The 22,364-nt window shown below is 42.1% G+C and overlaps 1 protein-coding gene across 1 annotated transcript in view; it reads right to left on the bottom strand.

Annotated features, from left to right (window-relative positions):
* LOC124158454 (protein cycle) overlaps nucleotides 1–22,364 on the bottom strand; it is a 190,374-nt gene that overhangs the window by 28,851 nt on the left and 139,159 nt on the right. Inside the window, exons 4-5 of the mRNA XM_046533544.1 lie at nucleotides 13,030–13,107; nucleotides 5,053–5,293 (exon numbers count right to left, since the gene is read on the bottom strand). Of these exons, the coding sequence (XP_046389500.1) occupies nucleotides 5,053–5,293; nucleotides 13,030–13,107 (319 nt within the window). The remainder of the gene's footprint in view (nucleotides 1–5,052; nucleotides 5,294–13,029; nucleotides 13,108–22,364) is intronic.

The raw sequence follows: 22,364 nt of genomic DNA, 5'->3' as shown, positions 1-22,364 counted from the left end.
AAATCCCGTCTTTCAAATGTTTTACTTGTTCCGAAGAGTGACTTAAGCTAAATATTGTCCGTCAAGTTCACAGTCCCATCGCTGGTGATTGTTGTCGATTTATCTTCTTTCATTGGCGAAAATCCTCTTTCATTTTATTCTCTCCTGCTTCTTGAAATGCTACCTGATTTTGAATCTACTTTTTCTAAGTTTTCTACGTACCATACGTTCTTCAGATTTCTCATTAGTTTCTTGAATTATAAGTGTCATTTACTCATAATTAAATGACGGCCGCTGTCGATATATGCCCCAAGGTAGCCTTTACAGTCTTTTAACTGGTTTATAAATCAATGCTTCGCCATCATGTGATCTACTCGAAAATTTCTCACGTCTCTCCAAGTGTTGTGATTTTATAAATTATATGTATATTTTATAAGTTATAAGCTATATGTTCTTCAGTTGTGATTTTAAATAAAGCGTTAGCAACCGCTACGATGTACTCCTAGTAGAAGTCCAGTAATTTTCTTCCCTTTCATTTCATTAACCAAATCCATATCCTTCTACCTTCCATTTTGACCTTCTCTGACGACAGCATTCCTAACTCATAAAATAATAAGATTCTTTCCCTGCCTTCCCTGTTAAATACCTAACTTCCGCGATATCCTCAAATACGTCCTCTACCTCCTCATCTTCAGAGTCTGTCGTAGGCCCTCATTACTACGGTATCTACCGGTTTGGTCTCGATATTACCCATGATTATCCTGTCATATTATCCAGCAGAAAGCTTTTCATCTGCATTCCAGCACTCTTCCTCAGCATTATCCCAACTCCAGCATAACTTTTTAGAGATCCTGAATCCATAATCCTTAATCTTTCACTCCAAAAGTCTCCCTCGTCAGGCCATTTTATTTCGTTGATTCCTAGCTCGTCGATATTCAATCTTTGCTTTTCCAAATTAAGGATTTCTAGCTTACCGCAAGTCCTAAGTGATCTCACGTTCCATGTACATATACTCATAACTTTATCACAATTGACCGATGTACCCTCTCGGGTAGTCCCCGCCCGGAGATCCTAATGGGGGACGAGTTTACCTCCGGAATTTTTTACCTGAGAGGATTCCATCATGTCAGATTATTTAAAGTTGGAATAGCTGCGACACCTCGGGATAATAATGATGTGGTGGTTTCCCCTTGCCTTCCACATCGTAGTACTGCAGCCGTTAAAGTAAATGCTACCACGTTTGAAGTTAATTAAGTGTCTCTGTACTGACCACCGTGGTCTCCACCTTCACTCATATGAAGAAGAGCTCCCACGGGTAATGCGAGGTATAATAGACCTCTGGACAAAATTTTAATTTGCCTTCAAATATGTTCTAAAAAATCAATAAGGATAAATATATACGTAAAACGTTTATTATATGTAATGATTTTCCATGGAATGTTTTTTAATCGCAAGAAAAGGAAGCTTTTCTCATCAGCAGACACTCCCACCTCAATACGTATTTCCATTGGCTGACGGAAATATGACGTCAGCTCATGCAACCATGCGGCGGTCCCATGAAATTCATGGGGGTTCGGCGTATTTGCAAGGTCTTCAGCACTTCGTTAGCGTTTCTCTTTGCGAAGTGACATAATATCGCCGTGACGTGCTTTTCCGAAGAGTGAAAAAGTTACTAGGGATATTATTTTGCTTCTGTGGGCATCACGGATCCTGGTTAAGATAAGGGAGACGCGAGAAACTTGCCTAAAATTTCAATTGCCTCAATGTTTACATTCATGAGTAGAAATAGTAACTACATAAATTCTGAGACCCGGGGAGTGTGGCTAGGTGAGTATATCGCCACGATTGGAAATTGATTTTCTTAGGGTATTAGTTGATGTTAACGTATCTAAATCCTTTTTTTCACATAGAGTCGGACGAGAAGAATACGGCGATGATGCTATAGGTTACGTGCATGTTAAGCGTGATAAAAATGAATGCAACGTCCGTGCTCGTATTCGTAGGTTCGATTGAAGGCCTATGTTGTTGAAGCCCGTCTTTTGGAGGAGAGCGGCGAAAGCGAAGTTGTGACTCTTTCGTGTAAGGATTGCATAGCCAGTTTGGGTACGGAAGACTTTACTCTTAAGTGGTATTGTATCTTTTTTATTTGGCATTTTAAGGTAAACTTTCCCGTTATTTATTTGTGTAGAACAACCTGATGAAATTTTTAAGCGGTGAAATCTCCGATTTAATAGACCTAACAATTAGTATTTCTTGAAGTGTGGAAAATATAATATGGAACTTCTTCGAAGTAGCCCACTTGCTCAAAATTTCACTTTTAAGTAACTTAATGGGATAAACAAATTCCCCTTTTTCTGTTGCTGTTCCTTACATTCTTTACCTGCAGCAAAAATATAGGAGATAAAACTATCCGCTTATTATTATTATTACATTTGTTACCCATCAAAGAGCTATAGGGTTCTACGGTACTTATTAATTTGGTTTTGAAAGTATATATTCGAGTTACTCTAACATTGTTAACTCCAGTCTTTCCCTGGTTTCAAGAGAGAATTACTTCAGTTAATGATATTACAGTTTTCTTAGTAAGTACCAATAAATCAAGAAACTGAAATTCGTCGGCACTTTTTCATCCGAACAGTTCGTCGTTCACCGTCTTGGGGGACCGTGTGAAAATACTTATTTGAGGCATTCCCACTAGTATTACTGCACATAGGCACAATGCAGTACTTAGAGCTGCGCTTCGACAAATCGACGAAATACGTACGACAACAAAAACGGCGTAATATCCACAATATCACTAATTCTTTACCTCCTCTACAGTAATGCGCACGGGCGGGAACAACACTATTGCATGAGCTGACGTCATTCAAGATGGCAGTGGTGCGAATTACGTTCTTCTTGCATGGCAAGTGACAGCTATTTTAAATGCTCGAAATAAAAAAATGCAAGATTATACGGCCAAAGTGTTACACCACTTAGGTTAATATTTACACGTACTTTTCAGAAAGGTCTTTACCTTGATAGGTGTCCAGAGGTCTATTGTTGGCGACCTCTCATCGCCACGTCACGGCATCTTCTCAGGTTTAAATTTTTCGAAAATTATTTTTTTCCTATCCTTGTATACTCGAAGGTCATCGAAATCTAGTTGACGATTTTGAAATAAAAAAAATGTTTTTTTTGGGACAGCCTAAGGGTATGTGGGGTTGGTGGGGATGGAGAGTGTTGTCTGGGTGTTCGGGAACTCTGCCTTCCTATATAGCAGCGAGCCACTGGAGAGAATACGGACGGGAGGAGCGAGTAAGATGGGGAAATTTTGTGAGCTCATCGGATTGGAGGGAGACCTTCCATGGCAGACATCTATCGGCCTAATGCCATTTGATTGAGGGAAGAAAGCGAACCGTGGATATCTTGGGTACGGCGCCCAAAACAATGCAGGGTCGGAGTGAGGATGAGAGCACACTCACTGGCCTATAATAGGAAATAAAGGTTAAATTAATTGATGGCTGAAAGGCAGACACTATGGCGTTGTGGGTGAAAAAAGAAAGAGATGCATGGGAAACAGCCTCATCATAGGCCACGCCCCTTGTCATCGGATTGGTTATGAGAAAGTCACGTGGTTGCCCAGAAACCCTCCCTCCGCCAACTCCACCCAACCCCACCCTCTGCATCGAGCACTTCATTGGAACTGAACGCAGCAAAATGATCCGGTGCAAATCTGTTGTGCTGCATTGGAACATGGGCAAAACCCACTTGAAACACGCGCCCCCGGTGAAGAACGCGTCACCACGTGACCCTCCCCACTCCACCGGAACGCTCTCCTCATCTCCTCACCTTCCCCACTCCAGCCGGCTGCCTTCCCCTCACACCACGTGATTTCCCCACTCCCGCTTTTAATTGCGCACCTGCCCTCACACCCCGACCGCACACCTGCACAGCGAACGCGTCACCTCGTGACCAAGCGGAGCACCCTCATTGGACGGAGGGAGGCCAGGGTTGGATATAAAAGACGCTGCCCGGACCATGGAAGGCAGTCGGGGTTGAGGAGGCCGAAGCTAGGACTAAGAGCGAGCATATCCTCCTAGTTCCTACCACAGGCCCTCAATCGGCCGGATGCCCCGTAAACTGCGGGTGGACCGGCGCCGCACTCTGCCGGATGCCCCGTAAACTGCGGGTGGACCGGCGCCGCACTCGCACCCTCCGCGAGGAGCGCTCACGCTGTCCCAGAGGGTCCTCTCCCCGGACACCGCCGCCCGCCTGAGGTCATCACCCGCGGAAGCAGACGGAGGACGAGGCCCATGACCCCGCCGTAGCGCCTGGACCCGCCGCCAACGCCGGAACTCCGCCAGAGCTGTCGCGGATCCACGGAGATTCCCAGAGAGGCAGTTCCGGACAGAGCCGGACCCAGCCACGCGGAAGCAGCAGCCGCGGACCTCGCTTGTCCTTACAGACCCCCCCCCCTGTAACTTTCTGATACTAATAAACGCACCTCCGGGTGTTTTAAAATTCCTATCCCGGCCTTTCCTTTACTAAACGCCATGATCACCCGATCCCAGGTCTCCCTCGCAACCGAGAGTGTCGCTGGAGCCGCGACAAATCTATTCGGTGATACCAGCGCGTGCACAGTAATACTAGAGTGAAAGAGGGACCCTAGTAGCACCAAAAGGATTATATCTGTATATTTTTAAGATTTCGAAATACATCGGTATACAGATGTGCAAATCTGTACATTATACATATTTTATACATGTCCGATGATCTATGGTCCTTGATGTATACCAGAATCTTTAAAATACACAAATAACATCCTTACGGCGTAATCAGGGATCATCAGACATGTATAAGATGTGTATAATATACAGATTTACGACGAGTAATACGTGTTTAATCTATACAAAATCCATATTATGGCAGCAGATATAATGCGTATAATATCTAGATATTATCTACGTGATAGAGGACATTTGCTTGTATTTTATACAGATATAATATGTATACGGTGTATATGTACTATGATACGTATTAAATCTACATATAATCCTTTTTCTGCTGCTAGGGGAAGAAGAAGTGTTTGACCTGGAGGATGAGCCGCTTGAGTTCCTCGTCCGATAGGAATGGCGGCTTGTAGTGTCCCTGAGTGTAGGAGTGCACGGCCGCACCGCGGATGCTCTTCAAGTGCTGCACGGCCATCCGAAGCACCGTCAGCTTGTCCAGCTTGCGTGACATGGCGTGACACATGGGCACCATCGAAGACAGCTCCGTGATGTACGTGTTCATCTTGTCGCGACGTCGCTTCTCGATTTCGCTGTGATTCTGCCTGCAACACACCCAGGCAGGGGCGGTCGTCTGGGGTGAGTGGGGGCCCTCGGCTGGAGCTCATTTCCCCCTCCCCCCAGCAGACGATTCGCCCCTCTCGAAAAAACTTTAGGAATTTGCATGCGCGGAAATGGATTTTGACGCTAATATATGAAAATATGAATTAAATATTATAAAATTTCGTCAGAAAGATAAAGTCAAAAGTGAGAACTTTTTATAATATTTATACAGGCAAATATATTTACATAGCGCATAGATATAGCCACAAGTACTTTGCTTTTATCCATTCTCGTTTGCTAGGTACTGTTTTAAAGTGTTGATAATAATTGTCCAAAAATTGAGGTGATAATTTTGAAGAGAAATTTTAGCCTGAATTAGCGAACATATCTATAACTATTTTTAAGGATAATATTTAACAATTTCTTTCGTACACATAAAGTAGCTGACCAATTAAAACTGTCAGGCGGAGAAGAAAATAACAGGTAAAATGTTAGGATACATTTTTAATATCTTATTTGTTTTGATTTTGATATTTATATTAGAGAAGCTGAACTTAGTTAAAAAGTATTTTTTTCTGTAATTGTGAAATAATCATGGACCCAATGAGTAATTCAAATATTTTTTGTGATTTCCTTCCGAGTGATTGTGTTCAGGAACTCACAATACTCACAAAAAATACTCACAATATAAATAATTACAACTTTAATAATACTTCCAACTTCTACACATTTAAGGTAACAAATACAAAATGAGCAGTTAAGGTCAACTCTAAACTATTGAGATTCAGTAAATATTGCTGATATTTGACGCGAAGCCAAACTTGAATTAAGCAGTCTATCCGAAAACTCCCTTCACGCGACAGATGAGCTGGGGTTAGAAGTATCAACACAGAGAACAAGCATACGTCAAAGAAACAGAAGAAACGTGTCATCAGAAAATCCAGAAGTATATTTCAGGAGATAAATTTCTAACTTTTTTTTATCATTTTATTTTAGAGGTAGATTTAAGGTAGAAGGCAGAGGTTTCCGTGGAGTCCCTCCTCTTGAAGACCTCATTCCCTCCAACCTATCACGATTCTCGATTCGTCAAAAAATGCTTCGGGCGTGGAGAAAGCGTTGCACAGATGGTAAACGAATTGGGTTGGGAGCCGCTAGAGACTCGGAGGCTGCGCGCTAGGCCAGCCCCCGGCGTCCGCGGGTTCACGAACGTTCCCTTACTGTCCGATTAGTTCCCATGCCGGCCGTCAAACGCTAGTAGTGCACTCGCCCGGTCGTTCCGGGCGTAAAACATGGGTTGATATGGCTGTGAGGTAACTTGATGGACTATATTTCTAAATTTTTGTAAGCCGTGCTTCGCGCATGTACTCACTCTTACGCGCTTCAGTTTTAAAGAATATAAAGCGCTAGGCTTAGGGTGCGGTCCAATGAATGCTACTTCCGCTACCAGACGCTACAGACGGAAGTGCTCCGGAGTACCGGTCTATTGGCGCTTCGTTCGCTACGAGAATTTCTTTTCGCACTGAATATTACTAAATATGTTCGAATATCATTTAAATGAATTTTATTTTCCAATATCGAGGTTCCACGAAGTAAAGCAAGAAACTTTGGACCGTATTTCTCACACCTACCCTCACCTACCCCTTCTAATTGAAACTCATTACCCTAGTAAAGGAAAAAGTAGGTACTCTACCGTTTTCTCACTTGAAACATATTAACTTATTATGGCTAATGACTGTTATAAAACATTAATCCATTCCATTTGTATCCTATTTTTCTTCATATTTTAATTTATGGCGGTATGTATTAAGTACCTTTATGTAGGTATAGATGACCACCATGAAACTTTTACTAACAAAACGACCTACTAAATAGGCACAGTAGTGTCTTTCTTTATCAAAGAATTAGCCAAAAACAGCCGTTTTTGAGTCTTGAAAATCCCAAATATTCTATATCCTTCGGCAGGGGGAATAGAGTGTTTGTACCCCGGAGGATTACGATTGAAATGCAGTTGATTCGATAAAGTGTATCATAAATACCATTAATTTCGATTAACAGCATTAATTGTTGCTTATTTTGTGTAATAATTATTAATTAATATTCATTGTATTCGCATCGTTATTGAGCAGACGAAAACACTCAGTTATTGGATCCTAAACGTTATTTTGTTCTATCTCATCAGCGTGCAAGGTGTTTATCATGTTATTATCGTGTTTATTAAACAATGAATTGCGTGTCCATTGGAAAACGTTGGTAGATCTGATCTGTGCGAAGGGAAATACGTTTAAGTGCATATCATGGAATAAGGTTTCTTCAAATAATATCCCGAAGGTGGATGCTTCAATGATTGGCCATGCTGATTATGTTGGACAATACCTACATGTCACGGCACGAAATATTAATGTTGCACTGGAGCTTTTCTGTTGTGTTGCCTCCGAGGTGGCTAAAAGAGGTGAAGGTCAAGTTGGCTAATATAGAGGCGATGGCAGGAAGGCTTTCTTCTGGTCGCTGAGGTCGTTTATGGATGAGTTCGTTTTAATAAAGTCATCAAAAAGAACGAAATGAAAAACAACGCCGCAGAAGCCGCGAACTCATCCATAAACGACCTCAGCGACTAGAAGAAAGCCTTCCTGCCATACATTACGGGGACGACAGACGTAATCGGAAATATCCTTCGAAAATTCCAGATAAGGACAATCTTCTCGCCTCACATACAGATAAAACATCTCCTAAACACCGTCAAGGATAGAACTCCACTCCAAGTGGAAGGGGTTTACCAAATTCCTTGCCAGACCTGCGGGAAGAACTACATCGGCGAAACAGGCAGGTCGGTCAAAACACGCCTAGAAGAGCACGAGAGAGCGATTCGACTGGGGCAATCAACAAAGTCCGCGGTAGCCGAACACGCAGCGCTTGGCCACATCATCGACCTCAAGGAAGTCAAAATCCTCGCCAAAGCTAAAGGTTTTAAACAGAGACTCGTCAGAGAAGCCATTGAAATATCCAAAGAAGGTAAGAATAATTTCAACAGAGACACCGGCATTAAAATTAGCCGTACTTGGCAACCCGTAATAAGAAGAAACAAGCAGCAACCCACTCCCCCAACCTCCGGCTCCCCTCCCTCCACCTACTGACACAGACACCTATACGAAAGATCTTAAATTCCCATCTCTCCATAATCCCTTGAAAAAGCGACCAGCATCGGTCGGGAAACGTTGGGGCCACCCAAAGCATTGACGCGGCGACATAGCCCAAAAGTTTTTAATCATAATGACGAGCACCCGCGAAAGTTTTAACGAAGAATTCCATCCATTGTGGTAATAATTCATTTTTTTGGTCGAAGTTGCCTTGAGCATTGTAAATCAATTCCAATAAGTGACCATAGGGGAGCAATGTGGATTAAATGTCATCATCTTCCATAGATATTGTCAAAGAACTCAAATATTATTTGCTCAATAAATTTTCTTTAATTGGCAGAAAATATTGACTACAATAATCTAGATGTACAAAAAAAACTTAACAACAAAATTTAACTGTGAGTTCACTTTGATGACAGAGGACAACAAGCTGATGTTAAAATTTACGAACTACCTACAAGGGAGTAAGCATTTCGCGATCAAAACAAAAAAAAAGAGTATTAAATTTCAAAATTGTCCACGTTATCACCTGATACGTCATTATGGAGTTGGGAATTCAATGGATATCATTAACTCATGAGACGATAGATGTCTCCGACGTTGGATGTATTTCGTAAATAGTCACATTGTGGTCCTCCGTCATCATGTAAACTCGACATCGATTTGACTTGATTACTGGAGATTTCAAAAACTCTCTTAGACAGTCAATTGCTTTTTCCGGGTGTTCTTCAAGTCACGTTGCTCAGGTCCGAAGTGACCAACCAGTGCGATCTCTTACGGGGCTTCCGGGTAACTTGCACTCTCACGCCATCTGAGAGAAGTATTGAAGTTGTAGGGGAGGTGAGAGAGGGAGGGGGAAGTAGGGGAGGGTTTTCGTGGAACTCACGTGGTCCCAGCGCCGTTATAACCACGTGACCACGTTTTGAATCTGTTCTCTTGGCAAGTTAGGAGCTCTCGTGATCCGTGTGATAAGTCTTTATTTTTATAAAGTGAAAATGAAGCACTACCGTAGTGTTTTGGAGTGTGGTGCCCATATTTCGGATGGGAGGTGGTGTACTGCCTTCTGCTTCGTATGTCAGTGTTAAAGCCAGTTCTCTGATTTATATTCAGTGCTCACGCGCCTGTTAATGCATTGGATTCACAACTGTCCTTTGCTGAAGTGTTTGTGTTGTGTTGAAGTGCCTCCGACTGTTGGTTTAATTGTCTTGCATGGTTATGCTGTGGTGTACTGCCTTTTGCTTCGTATGTTAGTGTTAAAGGTAATTATCTGATTGCTATTCAGTGCTCATGTTCCTATATTAATGCATTGCATTCACAACTGTCCTTTGCTGATAGTGTTGATTGCCTCTAACTGCGTGTTGGTTTAATTGTCTTGCTTGGTTATGCTGGGTTGTACTGCCATTGGCTTCATATGCAAGTGTTGCGACGAGTTATCTGATAAGTATTCAGTGCTCACGTTCCTATTAATGCATTGCGTTCACAACTGTCCTTTGCTGATTGTGCTGAAGTGCCCCTGACTGTCAGTTGGTTTAATTTTCTTGTATGGTTATGCTGGGGTGTGCTGCCATTTGCTTCATATGCATGTGATAAGCAAGTTGTCTGATTGCTATTCGGTGCTCACGTTCCTATTAATACATTGCGTTCACAACTGTCCTTTGCTGATTGTGTTTAAGTGCCTCTGACTGCCTGTTGGTTTAATTGTCTTGCATGGTTATGCTGTGGTGTACTGCCTTTTGCTTCATATGCAAGTGTTGTGGCTAGTTATCTGATAACTATTCAGTGCTCACGTTCCTATTAATGCATTGCGTTCACAACTGTCCTTTGCTGATTGTGATGATTGCCTCTAACTGCGTGTTGGTTTAATTGTCTTGCTTGGTTATGCTGGGTTGTACTGCCATTGGCTTCATATTCATTTGATAAGCAAGTTGTCACATTGCTATTCATTGCTCATGCCCATATTAATGCATTGCATTCACAACTGTCGTTTGCTCAATGTGTTCGAGTTAGCAATATTTCTTTCCTTATCCCTGAATGTTAGGTTATTTAAATGCCTTAGTATTTTTTCGTGCTTTATAAAATTGTTTCGAACGTAAGGCATTGAAGTGGTGATCTATTGTTTTTCAGTGATCTTTTTCAAATGTTAATGTTGCCTTGTTTTATAAATGTATTGCTGTTTTTTATCAATAAAAATGACTTAATGTTTAATTACCATTGTTTTTTTATTTAAAAGAAACAAAAAGTTTTGTTTTTCAGGAAATGCGAGTATTAATATTACTGTATATACTGGATGACATATTTGAATACCCAGTTTTGCCGCTAATTGTCAGTGCTGCCATCTATCAGCAGTCACGTACACTTTTTTCGGGCTGCCATCTATAAATATCACTGTACTACGTCGAGTAAGGAAAAAGCGGGGGGTGGGTAGGGGAGGCAAGGTACCTCCTCTTAACATGGCAGTTCGCAAAGCCTGGAAGTGACCGACCGACCCGTAACGTCATCGAAATACATATATATATCGTCGCCAACCGCGTAGCCAGGGCGGGGATGGTTGGGGGTGGGGTGGGCTTTGGCGTATTCAACAACCCACTCCCAATCCGAAATTTACAGCCTTTCTTGAGAATGCTCGCAATACTTCTCCTTTGGAGCCAACGCAATCATCTTCTGACTTACTCCTAATTGTTATGGATTGTGATCAGGGCTTCGAATCTGACATTTTCTCCAATTTGGAAAATATCAACTGCTACCATCAGCGCCCAAAAGTTAAAAACTTTCTCGAAAAATCAGCTGCGATTCGGAGAGAAACGCGTGCAGAGGCCATACAATCATTCCTACTGCCGTTTCAGAAGAACAACGACTGTTTCGGCTCCAAGCAAACGAAATTCATTCATAGCTTATTTGATGGAATTTATGATTTTCTGATGCGCATGAATGGACAAAAGCCCCGAAGTAGCTTTTTTCCGCGTGCCAGGTCGTCATTACAGGCCGACGAGGGTCACAAGGAAAACTCAGTTGATCCATGCCAATCGGCGGAAGACTTCTTCCCATCATGAAGCAGCCAGAAATTTGCAAATTTGGAGGGGTCAGGGCCCCCCATGATCATTTGTTGTAGACTCGCACGCATCGGAAACGTTTTATTTCGTTTGCATAATGCTCTTAAGTTATACCTATCGTTGTTTATTGGTAGACGCAATTAAATGTATGTAACTATATCGAAAAATGAAGGATCGGAGGGTAGATAATCCCTGAGTGTACTCAGAACATGTACCGAGGGTAGTTGCTGAGAGGGAGAAGATTGGAGGGGGGGGGGGATTTCTAAATCCAAAGCCGTCTCCCGTGTCAGCAATCCACCTAAAGAAATATTCTTTTTCCTTGCTCCGTCAACAAAGGCTATACATCTGTTTCGGCAGTGAAAAATTCGTGAGTTTCCAAAAGAGTGAAAATTTTCTATGGCTTCGCATAGTAATGGCGAACATGCTGTATATTTTTGATAATACCGAAAGATAATAGATCCTTTGATGAGACAATTTAGTTTTTATATTTGAGACGCCCACGGCGTCTCAAAAATAAAAACCAAATTTCTCAGATGAAATGCGAAGTAAGTAATTTGCCACTTAACACGAACTTTGAAATCGAAATTTACCGAAAATTACATTTTTCACGTAGAATGTCCACTCTATTAACTATTCGAAACGTATAAAACGTCACGTTTCTACGCGTTCCTTCTCGCTAATCGCTAATTGGAATTCATTTCTAATCAAATAAATAGCTCCCAAATGATCTTTTTAAAACCCTTATTCACCATCTTTATATAGCTCTTGTTACGCTTGCTTAATAGCCAGTTAAAATTTTGACTGTCACTCTGGAAAATTACCCACAACGGTTGTAAAATGCCCGCCGTGATATATGGTCCGTGGGATTTTAGTTATCTGGAATCGATCGACTGACGCTTCGATGGATCGAAACTGATATTCTTCTTGTTCGCGTTGGACAAATAGTTCAACTACGGCACTTTACCCTCGGAGTTTGCCAGACCAATTAATTGATTATTACTCGTCAATTCACTTAGATGTTTAAGAAATCGCAATGAAGTCATTAACATCATTGGTTCTTTACGACCATCAGCAATGGAATAGTATAAGCCAACTTACAAGCAAAATACTTAGTGACATTACGTGTGTGCATATTTGATATTTTTTCTAATAATAAACGAGTCAACAAGTTGATTGGAGAGGTGATCTAGTTGACAATGGATGCCCGTCTCTTCACTTACATCAGAACGACTGATTCATGATTGAGAGACAAAGTTTTCGTGATTACAATTTTTTGCAAAAATTAAACGCGAAAAATGAATCATATTACATTATTGTTTGTTTTTTATCAGTTAGGCATAGTTTAGTATAAGAAAACACACAACATTTAAGTTTGACAAGTCATTGAAAAATATTCCCCTTAACTTAATGTTCAAGACATCAAATGCAGAAAGAAACCTTAAATCATTCTCCCCTGCGCCATCCATCCAAAAGAGCTTACGAGTACGTAAGAACTTACGAGTACGCTTCGTGAACCATCCCTCCGCATTATTTACATTTAAACCCCCCACTCACTTTTTGCTGTCCTCCGTGGACTTGTTAGTTCGCGCGTCGTCCGTGCCCACCTCCTCGTCGCCCTCGTCGCTCACGTCACTGTGAATATAAAGAAACAAGAGAATGAAGGCAAGCATAATTAATTATACTGATCAAAACACTTCATATATTCAATTCCTTGTCAATTTAAAACCCTTGCACGGCAGACGATACAGCACCGATGCCCTATTCCACTACAAAATCATTACTTCCTATTTAGATTATTCCTATATCCTTTTATTAGTTTAATTGTAATGGACCATACATACCATACTCACCAGCTTCTTGTTAATGACCATTAAACAAATTAAGCCTTCAGCTCCCAGCTATTCAGAATGGTGAGTTAAAACTAGTCAGAACTGTCTGTGAAGCCTTAAAGAATCTAGGATTCATCGAGAGAATTTGTTAGAAATTTTCAGAATATTCACGCATTACGGAGAATACATATTTATCTTATTATTTAACTATAATAGACTTAGATTTCCTAAACTATGCACAAGTATTGATTTCTACTGATTTTATATATCTTTTTTTCTCGGCGCACTAGCGCTAGCAGCGTAACCTCAGATTCGGATACGGCGATAAGAAAAACATAGAAAAGGGAAAGCAATCAGGACTCCGCTAAAACCTTTCGAGGCAAAAGTACACTTGGAGTGGAGGCGGCGGAGGACAGCAGAAGTTGTAAAGGAATCAAAGGAAGGAGGGGTGGAGGGAAACTGTCGTCGGTGTCAGCCTGCTCTGAACGCCACGGGGACCACGGCTTAACGTCCCATCCAACGGCCCAAGTGCTGAACTTGAACTGCCAAAGCACTCAAGAAGGGGTCGTACAGCATAGGACATAATCCCTCCGCCACCGCTGGGATTTGAACCCGGGCCCACGGGCTGGGAAGCAGACTCATCCGTCCCCTTCTGACTATTTTTATTTGCCCACCCAATTACATCGACCTTCGCGTTACAACACTGAGCGATGAGAGATTTAGTAAGACCGACGCAATAGGGAAATAAGAGATGTTAACGTAAATCCATCTGCACATTGAGGACTTTAAAATCCTCGTAAATGGGTTGTTCTTGGTAAATTAAATCCTGCGGTTAACGATTAAAAATTTGGTGCGAAATTTTGCATTGCACTCCGTTTTGAGTTCTCCGAGATTCATCAAAAATGAAGAAAATTTGTAATTATCACGAGAAAGGGAAGCCATTCAAAAGCATTTACGAAATTATTCAGGGCATGGGAAACGTTGACAAAGATTTTGAAATCAAAATAACAAGGTTGTTTGAGTGCAGCTCCATGAGGTGTTTGGGAAGTGGGGTTCGTCTGGGCGAAAGAAGCCCCTCAAGCAAGCAGCGAAGATTGCGTCACTGGAATTAATTGGATCCCACTTAACGACTTCTTTCCTTCTAAAATTAATCATTAGCTGGAATTCCATTGAATTACGGCCGTTCAAGCGAGAAGATCATTCGCATATAAGGAACAAATCACTTTGCCATCGCACCCCCTTTATCTTCCCAATCCGAAAGATCTCGATTTTTATAATATCACGGGGTTCTGTGGCGTCAGTCGACGAGGATTTCTCGCATCAGGATTTATTGATTAGGAAAAATGCCAAGCATTACCTCATTCGTGTGATTAGAGACCATCGACACGGCAGTGCATCACACATAGAACGGGGGGAGGTCGCCGCTTTTTAAGGTTCTCTACTTCCCGCAGTGATTACTTGATTTAACCTTCCTCTGGAGATAAAAGCTTCAAAATAAATGATCAGCATCGTAATTGGGGTATTCGTGTAGGGTACGTGCGATGCAACCCTGAGGCTGATACGTTGGAGCCATGTGATGAGGAACATGTATAAGTTCGTTGCCCCGCACAACCAAGCACCATCAGAATCAATATCATCGCTTGATTAATTTTTTAACAAATACTATCTCCATTCATTATTACTATGTATGCAATAATTACCGTAATATCTGACTGTGCAACTGTTTGTACACTTTTCGTTTCTTGTATTGGGTCATTTATGTTCATAACTCGCTAAACTGAAGATGTAATTTATGGAGGAGTTCACTCTGTATCCTATTACTTTTATTGAGCCCGGAATCCACTAGTTATCGGTCCTACTACAGCCTTGGTGATCTGATCTATGATAGGCACTGCTGGCATTCAATATTTTGCAGGAGCGGAAGACGAGTTGCTTTCAGATATTCCTCCATTATCTTTCAACATTATTCTCTGGCCTCGCTAAATGAAAACTTGCATTGAAGAGCCCCCGAAATTATTAACATCTGTTCTCTCATTCCCTAAATCACAGCGGGAGGGAGGGCCTCCCTTATCAGGGGCGCAGCGAAGAATTAAAGCTAGGGGGGATTTTATGCGCAAATAATACTTATGGGTGTGGGGGTATTGCATACCCGCCAGGGTCAGCAGGGGTTGCGAGGGCCCTCCTTTAGAAAAATTTTGAGAATAGTGGTTCAAATTGGCGAGTTTTACGGCCTTCTGAGGGCTATTTGATTAATCCTAACACTATGCTATAAGTAATACTGATCAAATTAAGAAAAAATTGATGAAACATAAAAATTTCCCTGAGATCTAGGGGGGGGGGGGGTTTATACTCCAGAACCCCCCTCGCTGCGCCACTGTCCCTTATGATAATCCGCTCCTCAAGGGCAAGTCTGTAACTCTGTTTTCTCCCGAAAATGGGAGAAAGGAGCTTCGTGAAGCGCTTGCGGGAGAGTGTCGCCCGCCCAAAGTCTCTGGCGCTTTCAGCCGGAGAAAGGAGACAATTTTCCGCCTGGGAGAATGCTAAGCCGTGTCCCAAATCGCCATTTGGCTTTACCAATCCCAGGAATTGGGCATGACGCCATCTTGGAAGGATGTCTCAACTCGTTAGCCGGCATAAAGGGGAAGAATTTGGGCAGCCAAATTAGGCGCCAGATTTGGGCATCGACGAGTGCTTCCTTCTCGCCACTTCTCCCACGATTCAAAGCGTGGAAAGCGTCTTCAGGAAGAATTCAGAGAAAGGGCAACATGGCTTTCAGCAAGAGGAAGCATTTGGTAGCAAGTAGTGTTGATATTTTGAGGCTTATTCGAGTACTTGGTCATTTTTTTTTTCTGTTCACTATGATGAAATACCGTCAAAAGAAGTGTAGAAATTACGGATAAATTAGTTGAAACTAGTAAAGAGAAGGCGGCGTTATTGGACGGAGGCCGAAATTGGAATCAGAAAAATAACAAAACTTCAAATCTATACTGATAATAAGAAAGGAACTGTAAAATGCCGAAACCTGATTTACGTACGTAAAATATAATATGTTGAAAAAGATTGGCTAAAAATCTAAATGAAAAACATTAAAACGACTTAGAAAATAATTACGAAGTTAGACGCTGCCCCGTTCACACTACCATTATTCTCAACCAGTGTAAGATGACGTCAGAACCAGCGTGCGTTCACACTTACCATGGTTAGACACTGGCGACATCTGATGAGTGGTAAAGTAAGTGCAAGTGAAAAATGAATCTACGAGAGCGAATAACCTGTCTGAAGGAAATGGAGAATGTGCAGGGAAAAGTTCTTGTGTTCATTGCAATGAATTTCATCGTATGTGCATATTATGAGCTGCTTATGAACTAAAAATTGCATTCCAGCGTCGTCAGTCATTGTTCCTTGCTACGCATAAGTTAATTCAAATGTGTTCGTCCAACTGATCATTTCATTGATAGTGTGGCTTGTATTTTTCTACTTCTCTTTTTAATACGAATTAAAGCGACTATTAGTGATAATTAGGTTGATATCAACAACATATACTACTACTTGCCCTTGATTCGGATGTGTTGACAAATAATTGATGTAGGTGAAGAAAAGAGGACCTAATCTTGAGACTCAATAGGGTGGTTTCCTATTATTTTTTTTATTGCCTAAGGGCCGGTTGCAGGAACGATACATATGTATTCAATAAAGTTATGGGACTCATAAGCCATAGCAACCCAACAATTTGCGTTGCAGAAACGTTCAATAACTTTATGAGTCCCATAAACCGTTCCATAATGCCTCGTTCACATTACGATCGTCCGAGCCGTCGTCGGAACTATCGTGCATTCACATTACGATGGTTGAAACCTGTGCTGCTCTCTAGTGCTGACATCTAAAGTGAACGGGAAATTGATGATTAGCAAAGCTGTTGAGGTTTGCATTGACAAGATGTTACTGTTTTCAACGTGTATTTACCGAATAATTTTTCTTCCGCTCATATTCTTCCTTCCTAGGACAAATCCATGAAAATAATTGATCTTAACGAGCTTTTCGTCCTTCTCTTGTCGCTTCCGTTTCCGGTCTCCCAGCGCCTAACCATAGTAAAGTGGCAACGTTCGGAACTACGTCAACTATAGTCAGAACTTGCATTCACACGGCTAGTTAGGTCAACTATCGTTAGGACGACGGCTCGGACGATCGTAATGTGAACGGGGCATAACTTATCGGGCCGAATGAGCGGGGTTAAATAGTTATGAGTTCCTTCAGGGCTATTCTGTAACAGATAGCGGCTCCGCTATCACGACGAAGATGCTATTTCTGGCGCAATATTACGACCCCCTGATTCACTATCTCAAAATAGCGGCCCCTAAGCGGAATTTGGGGTCGCTTTATAGCATCGACAATAACGCCAGCATTTGGCTCGCGTTATTCCGATAGCGGCCCCTACCAGGGGCGAAGTTTTGTACACGTCCAATCGTAATTCTCGATTCTTTGCAATAAACAAATGAGACACTCCGAAAACGCAGCGGGATACTTGGCAGCCCGGGAAGAAGTTAAAAATATGATGTGGCTTGTGTTTGGAGATTTTGCTCTTTTTCTATCGGATATTTTCTAGCCTAAGTAAATAAGCGTCTATATTCAAGGGTTAAACAGTCGTCGACGGAAGAATATCGCCAATTTTTGAGCTTATTATATCGGAATTTACAAGTATAATTGTCTTGAAGAGGACTTCGTCCGCTACGCACTATTCGTTCACCTACGCCTATAATGATTATACTCTTATGATTAGTGGTGACGAAATTATTTTTACTAGTACGTTCATCTTCAGTCACGGCTTGTTTACATCGTTTGCCTCATTGCTCGCCGTAATTCTACGATGTCCACAAGGGTAATTATTTAATTATAAAACATTTTTGTCACTTGAAATCACATTTTAGGCCATTTTAAATACATTCGTTGAGGAAAACAGCTGTTTTCTAGATAACGCGGATGTCATGGAAGGAATCATCGCGAGTGTTGTGATTGTGAACTCGTGTGACATACTTTACGGTTTCTAATACCAATTTCTCGAGCAATGATTATGGAAGTGTTATTATGTTTGCATTTTGATACCATTTCCATGTTACTTCAAACAACTTAGCGTTGACATGACTCGGACTAAATATACTGCGGTACAGTGTAAATTTGTGATATGCCGCCGGAGGAATGATGTTGAAATGAAATGTATGCAGTTTTATGATGGATAATTCATTAAATGTTTCCTTGTTTCGAGCAATCATTCTGTTTATTTGCCCCTTTCTTCCGTTGGAAATCACGGTACGTACTTATTAGTATATACATACTCGCCGCGCTGCGCGCACTCGTTAGGGGGCTACGCCCCCTAAAACCCCCCCGCATCCGGCTTCGCCGGCTGCCCCCACCGGACGGCTTCGCCGTCCCACCCGCGGCTCCTCGGAACGGCTTCGCCGTTCCTCGTCCGGGGTCGGCTTCGCCGCCCAGATCTTGAGGTAGCCCTCTGACGAAGGCCCGCTAGTACCTCGGAACGGCTTCGCCGTTCATCGTGGAAGGGCGGCTTTGCCGCCCAAGGGTTACCCGAGTCCCCCCGAGGCGTCGACCCCTGGGAACGGCATCGCCCTTCCTCGTGATGGGGCGGCTTCGCCGCCCAAGGTTTACTGTGTCCCCCCGAGCCGTCGACCCCGAGCCGTCTGTGGGCGGCTTCGCCGCCCAAGGGTTATCGGCGCCCTTCCCCCGTAAGCTTCCTCGTGGTGGGGCGGCTTCGCCGCCCAAGGTTTGCCCGTGTCCCCCGGAGGCGTCGACTCCTGGGAACGGCGTCGCCCTACCACGTGATGGGGCGGCTTCGCCGCCCAAGGGTTATCGGCGCCCTCCCCCCTCGTAAGACACCCATTCGGCTGCTCCACGTGTTGGAGCGGATTTGCCACCCGAGGGTTCTCGGAGGTTTTCCGCGCCTCTGACTCCTTGGAATGTCTCCGTCGTTCCTGGGGCGGGGGCAGCTTCGCCGCCAGGGTTTTCACTCCTCATAGAGCAATGTGTACTACCAGCTTTCCCCGATCGTTTACAAAGGCTGCCGTGGGATAATGTGGCTGAATGTAGACGCATGCTAGTCGTGATTGTGGCATTTTAGCTTATGACGATGTTTTGAAGGCGGACCGGGGGGTTTCCAGGGGTTTTTATGAGTATACTGACAACGGTCGCAATCATCCAAATAAATTCCTTAGCGATGAGTCATAGGAGAAGGGAATTGCTGCTAAAATATGCGAAAACACCAAAGAACATGCTATTTACAGAAAAAAAAATTATTTTTTCCTTGGTCTTCTAGGGAGCCATGTGAAATTTCGAGGGGTTTTCTTGCATAAAAGGTCTTTGTCTACCTACAATAAAAATTCCAGCGATCTTGCTTTAGGGGAACAATGAATTTTCCCGTATTACTCAAATTTAGATTATCTATTATGTTTTCTCCACATAGCGGTGCATAGGCGCTGTAATAAGGCATATCTCATGTGAACTTCGTAGCCGTACCTTGTGGGGAAGTGGTTTAAAAAAATCGCTTTTAGGATTCCATGTCCTGGAGTCCCTAAAATACATCTACTATGTTGTCAAGGAATCAACGTTCAAAAATTTGAAGTTTTGTAGCGGGTGTGTGAATGGGCCTGGATAATTGAACATGACGGGTAAATATAGCCGACACAATTCCCAGTTGGAATAAATAAAAACTATACAACTCGGATGAATGGTACACGAAATATAACCCTCATTAGGTAATTTATATTTTTTTGGAGGGGTCACTGGGGGTTATTGGGGGATTTTATTTGCTTGTCCCGTATAACGCGGCATCGTTTACCTTCGATAAAAATTTCGGCTCTTTAGCTGTAGTGCAAGCATGGTTTTTCGAGGGTGTCACCCGTTTAAATTAAATATTCTGCGTTCTCCGGGTAGCGGCACGTAGGAACACGAGAAGGACGTCACTCACGTTAATTTGGTGTCCGTACGTGGTCGGGAAGTGGCAAATAAAAATTCCGAAAATTTAAAAATCGTGTGTTGAGGGAATGCAAACTTCACGGCGGATGTGTTGTAAGTTACCAAACGTTGTAGGAGTCGCGATTTCAATGGAAAATCGATTGTATGTAATTACTCGTAATTCGTTCCACTTATGAAAAATTAAAGGTAGCCAAAAAATGGAGTGAAAAATCTAGTATCTTGCATCTGTCACACATCGGGCTGTATATATTATAGATTAGTATGCATTGTCAATTGCAGCGGTGCTGTCTGTGCTGTGTGATAGAATGCTCGCAAGGGCATTTATGAAGGTAGGAGAGATATTTTCATGTTAAATCCCATTCTCTGCTGATGAGCTTGATCATAAATTTTTCGTCGTCTGCAATGCGCGGAACTGTTTTCGACCGTCATTTGTATCTTGCTCTCGGAGCTCCGATCTTGGATTTGCAGGTAATATCATAAAACCTAAAATTGGCTTTCGCTGACCGCTAGATAACGATGGAATAATTAAAAAAAAGATATTTTAATCATTATTATGTCTAATAATAAGATATGTATAAATAACTTAATGAGTTACTCGACTTGTATTATTTGCCCTACACTAATTTTCATACCGACTACAGATTTCACGGGGGCGAATTATTACGCCCCCAAAATCGGCGTAATATAACGCGATGCAATTTTCTGAATCAAAATCGATGCCATTTGAAAGAGGGAAATAGCGGCGGCGCAATAAAGCGCCCCCAAGATACAGAAAAGCCCTGTTGAATCTGCCGCGCTATGAAAAAAAGATAATCGACGTGTGCAAGAACGTATCAACGAGCATCGCCTGTTATTTGTCGTCTTTGTCGTCCGTGAATATCTGAAGGGATGTTATTTCCATTGATTTAAATTAAACAGGGGTAATCTGTGTCCTGAATTGTAAATTCATCCTGTGGAATTGAGTTATTTTGTATTGTACTCCGTCAGTTACCAGGCATGGGCAAAGCAAGGTTGCAGTATTTAGCTAGCATTTAATCATTTTTTATTTTAAAGATTGTAATGTCACTCATCTTCTAATTGTATTGATATTACATATCCTTGAGATCGTCGCAGTGTTTTATGTTCACTTTATCGACTGTAAGTTTTACAATGAAGGAATATTAAGTATATCAATAGTAAAATTCAGTCAGAGAGTAAACTTTGTGGTATGAAAGTTGTCGTATGTTTATTTTACGAACATTGAACATTAATTATCCGGGTCATCTCGAGTAAACTTGAAAAAGTGTATTTTAGAATGTTCCTGGAGCAGAATTTTGTGATTATTATTATAGTATTCTACTGATTAAGGTAGGTTTCCATGGAGTACGCAAGAAGTGATCTGGGAGCCTCCCTTTCCTTCCAGCACTGCCTTCTTCAATTCACTATAAGGCCTACTCCCTTTCAATCTATGTAAAAATCCTATTCTTCTCCTTCCCCTCCCTCGTTTCCCTAACATTCTACCCTCTAGCACCATTTTCAACATCCCCTCACCACTGAGCACTAACTCCATCCATACCTTCTGTCTCCTCCGTATCTCATCTAAAAGCTGCCTCTCCTCGCCAACCATATCCAGCACTTCGTCATTCCTTTTCCTCTCCGTCCATTTCACCCTCTCTATTCTTCTCCATACCCATATCTCGAATGCCTCCAATCTTCTCTCGTCTTCTTTCCTCAGTGTCCACGTTTCCGCACCGTAGAGAGCTACACTCCAGATCAAACTCTTCACTAACCTTTTCTTTAAACTCTTACATAACGATCCTCTTAGAAGCTCCTTCCTGTTCATGAACGCCTCCTTCGCTAATGCAATTCTCTTCCTGATTTCCTTACTACTGTATCCGTTTTCCTCTAACGTACTGCCTAAAGCCGTGTATAATTGAGGGATTACTAAATTTTGATAGAAGCATTGAGGACAACACTGAAAACTTCCTTTATTATTTAAATTTGGTTTGTCTCTAATTCTTTTTTGACCGGTAAAGTTTACAATAGCAGAGTATGGAATTAATAATAAAATCATGAAAGAGTGATTAACCTGTAAAA

Source organism: Ischnura elegans, chromosome 5, assembly GCF_921293095.1.
Source record: "Ischnura elegans chromosome 5, ioIscEleg1.1, whole genome shotgun sequence".
Lineage (NCBI taxonomy): Eukaryota > Metazoa > Arthropoda > Insecta > Odonata > Coenagrionidae > Ischnura > Ischnura elegans.
This window is presented reverse-complemented; position numbering and strand designations above follow the sequence as displayed.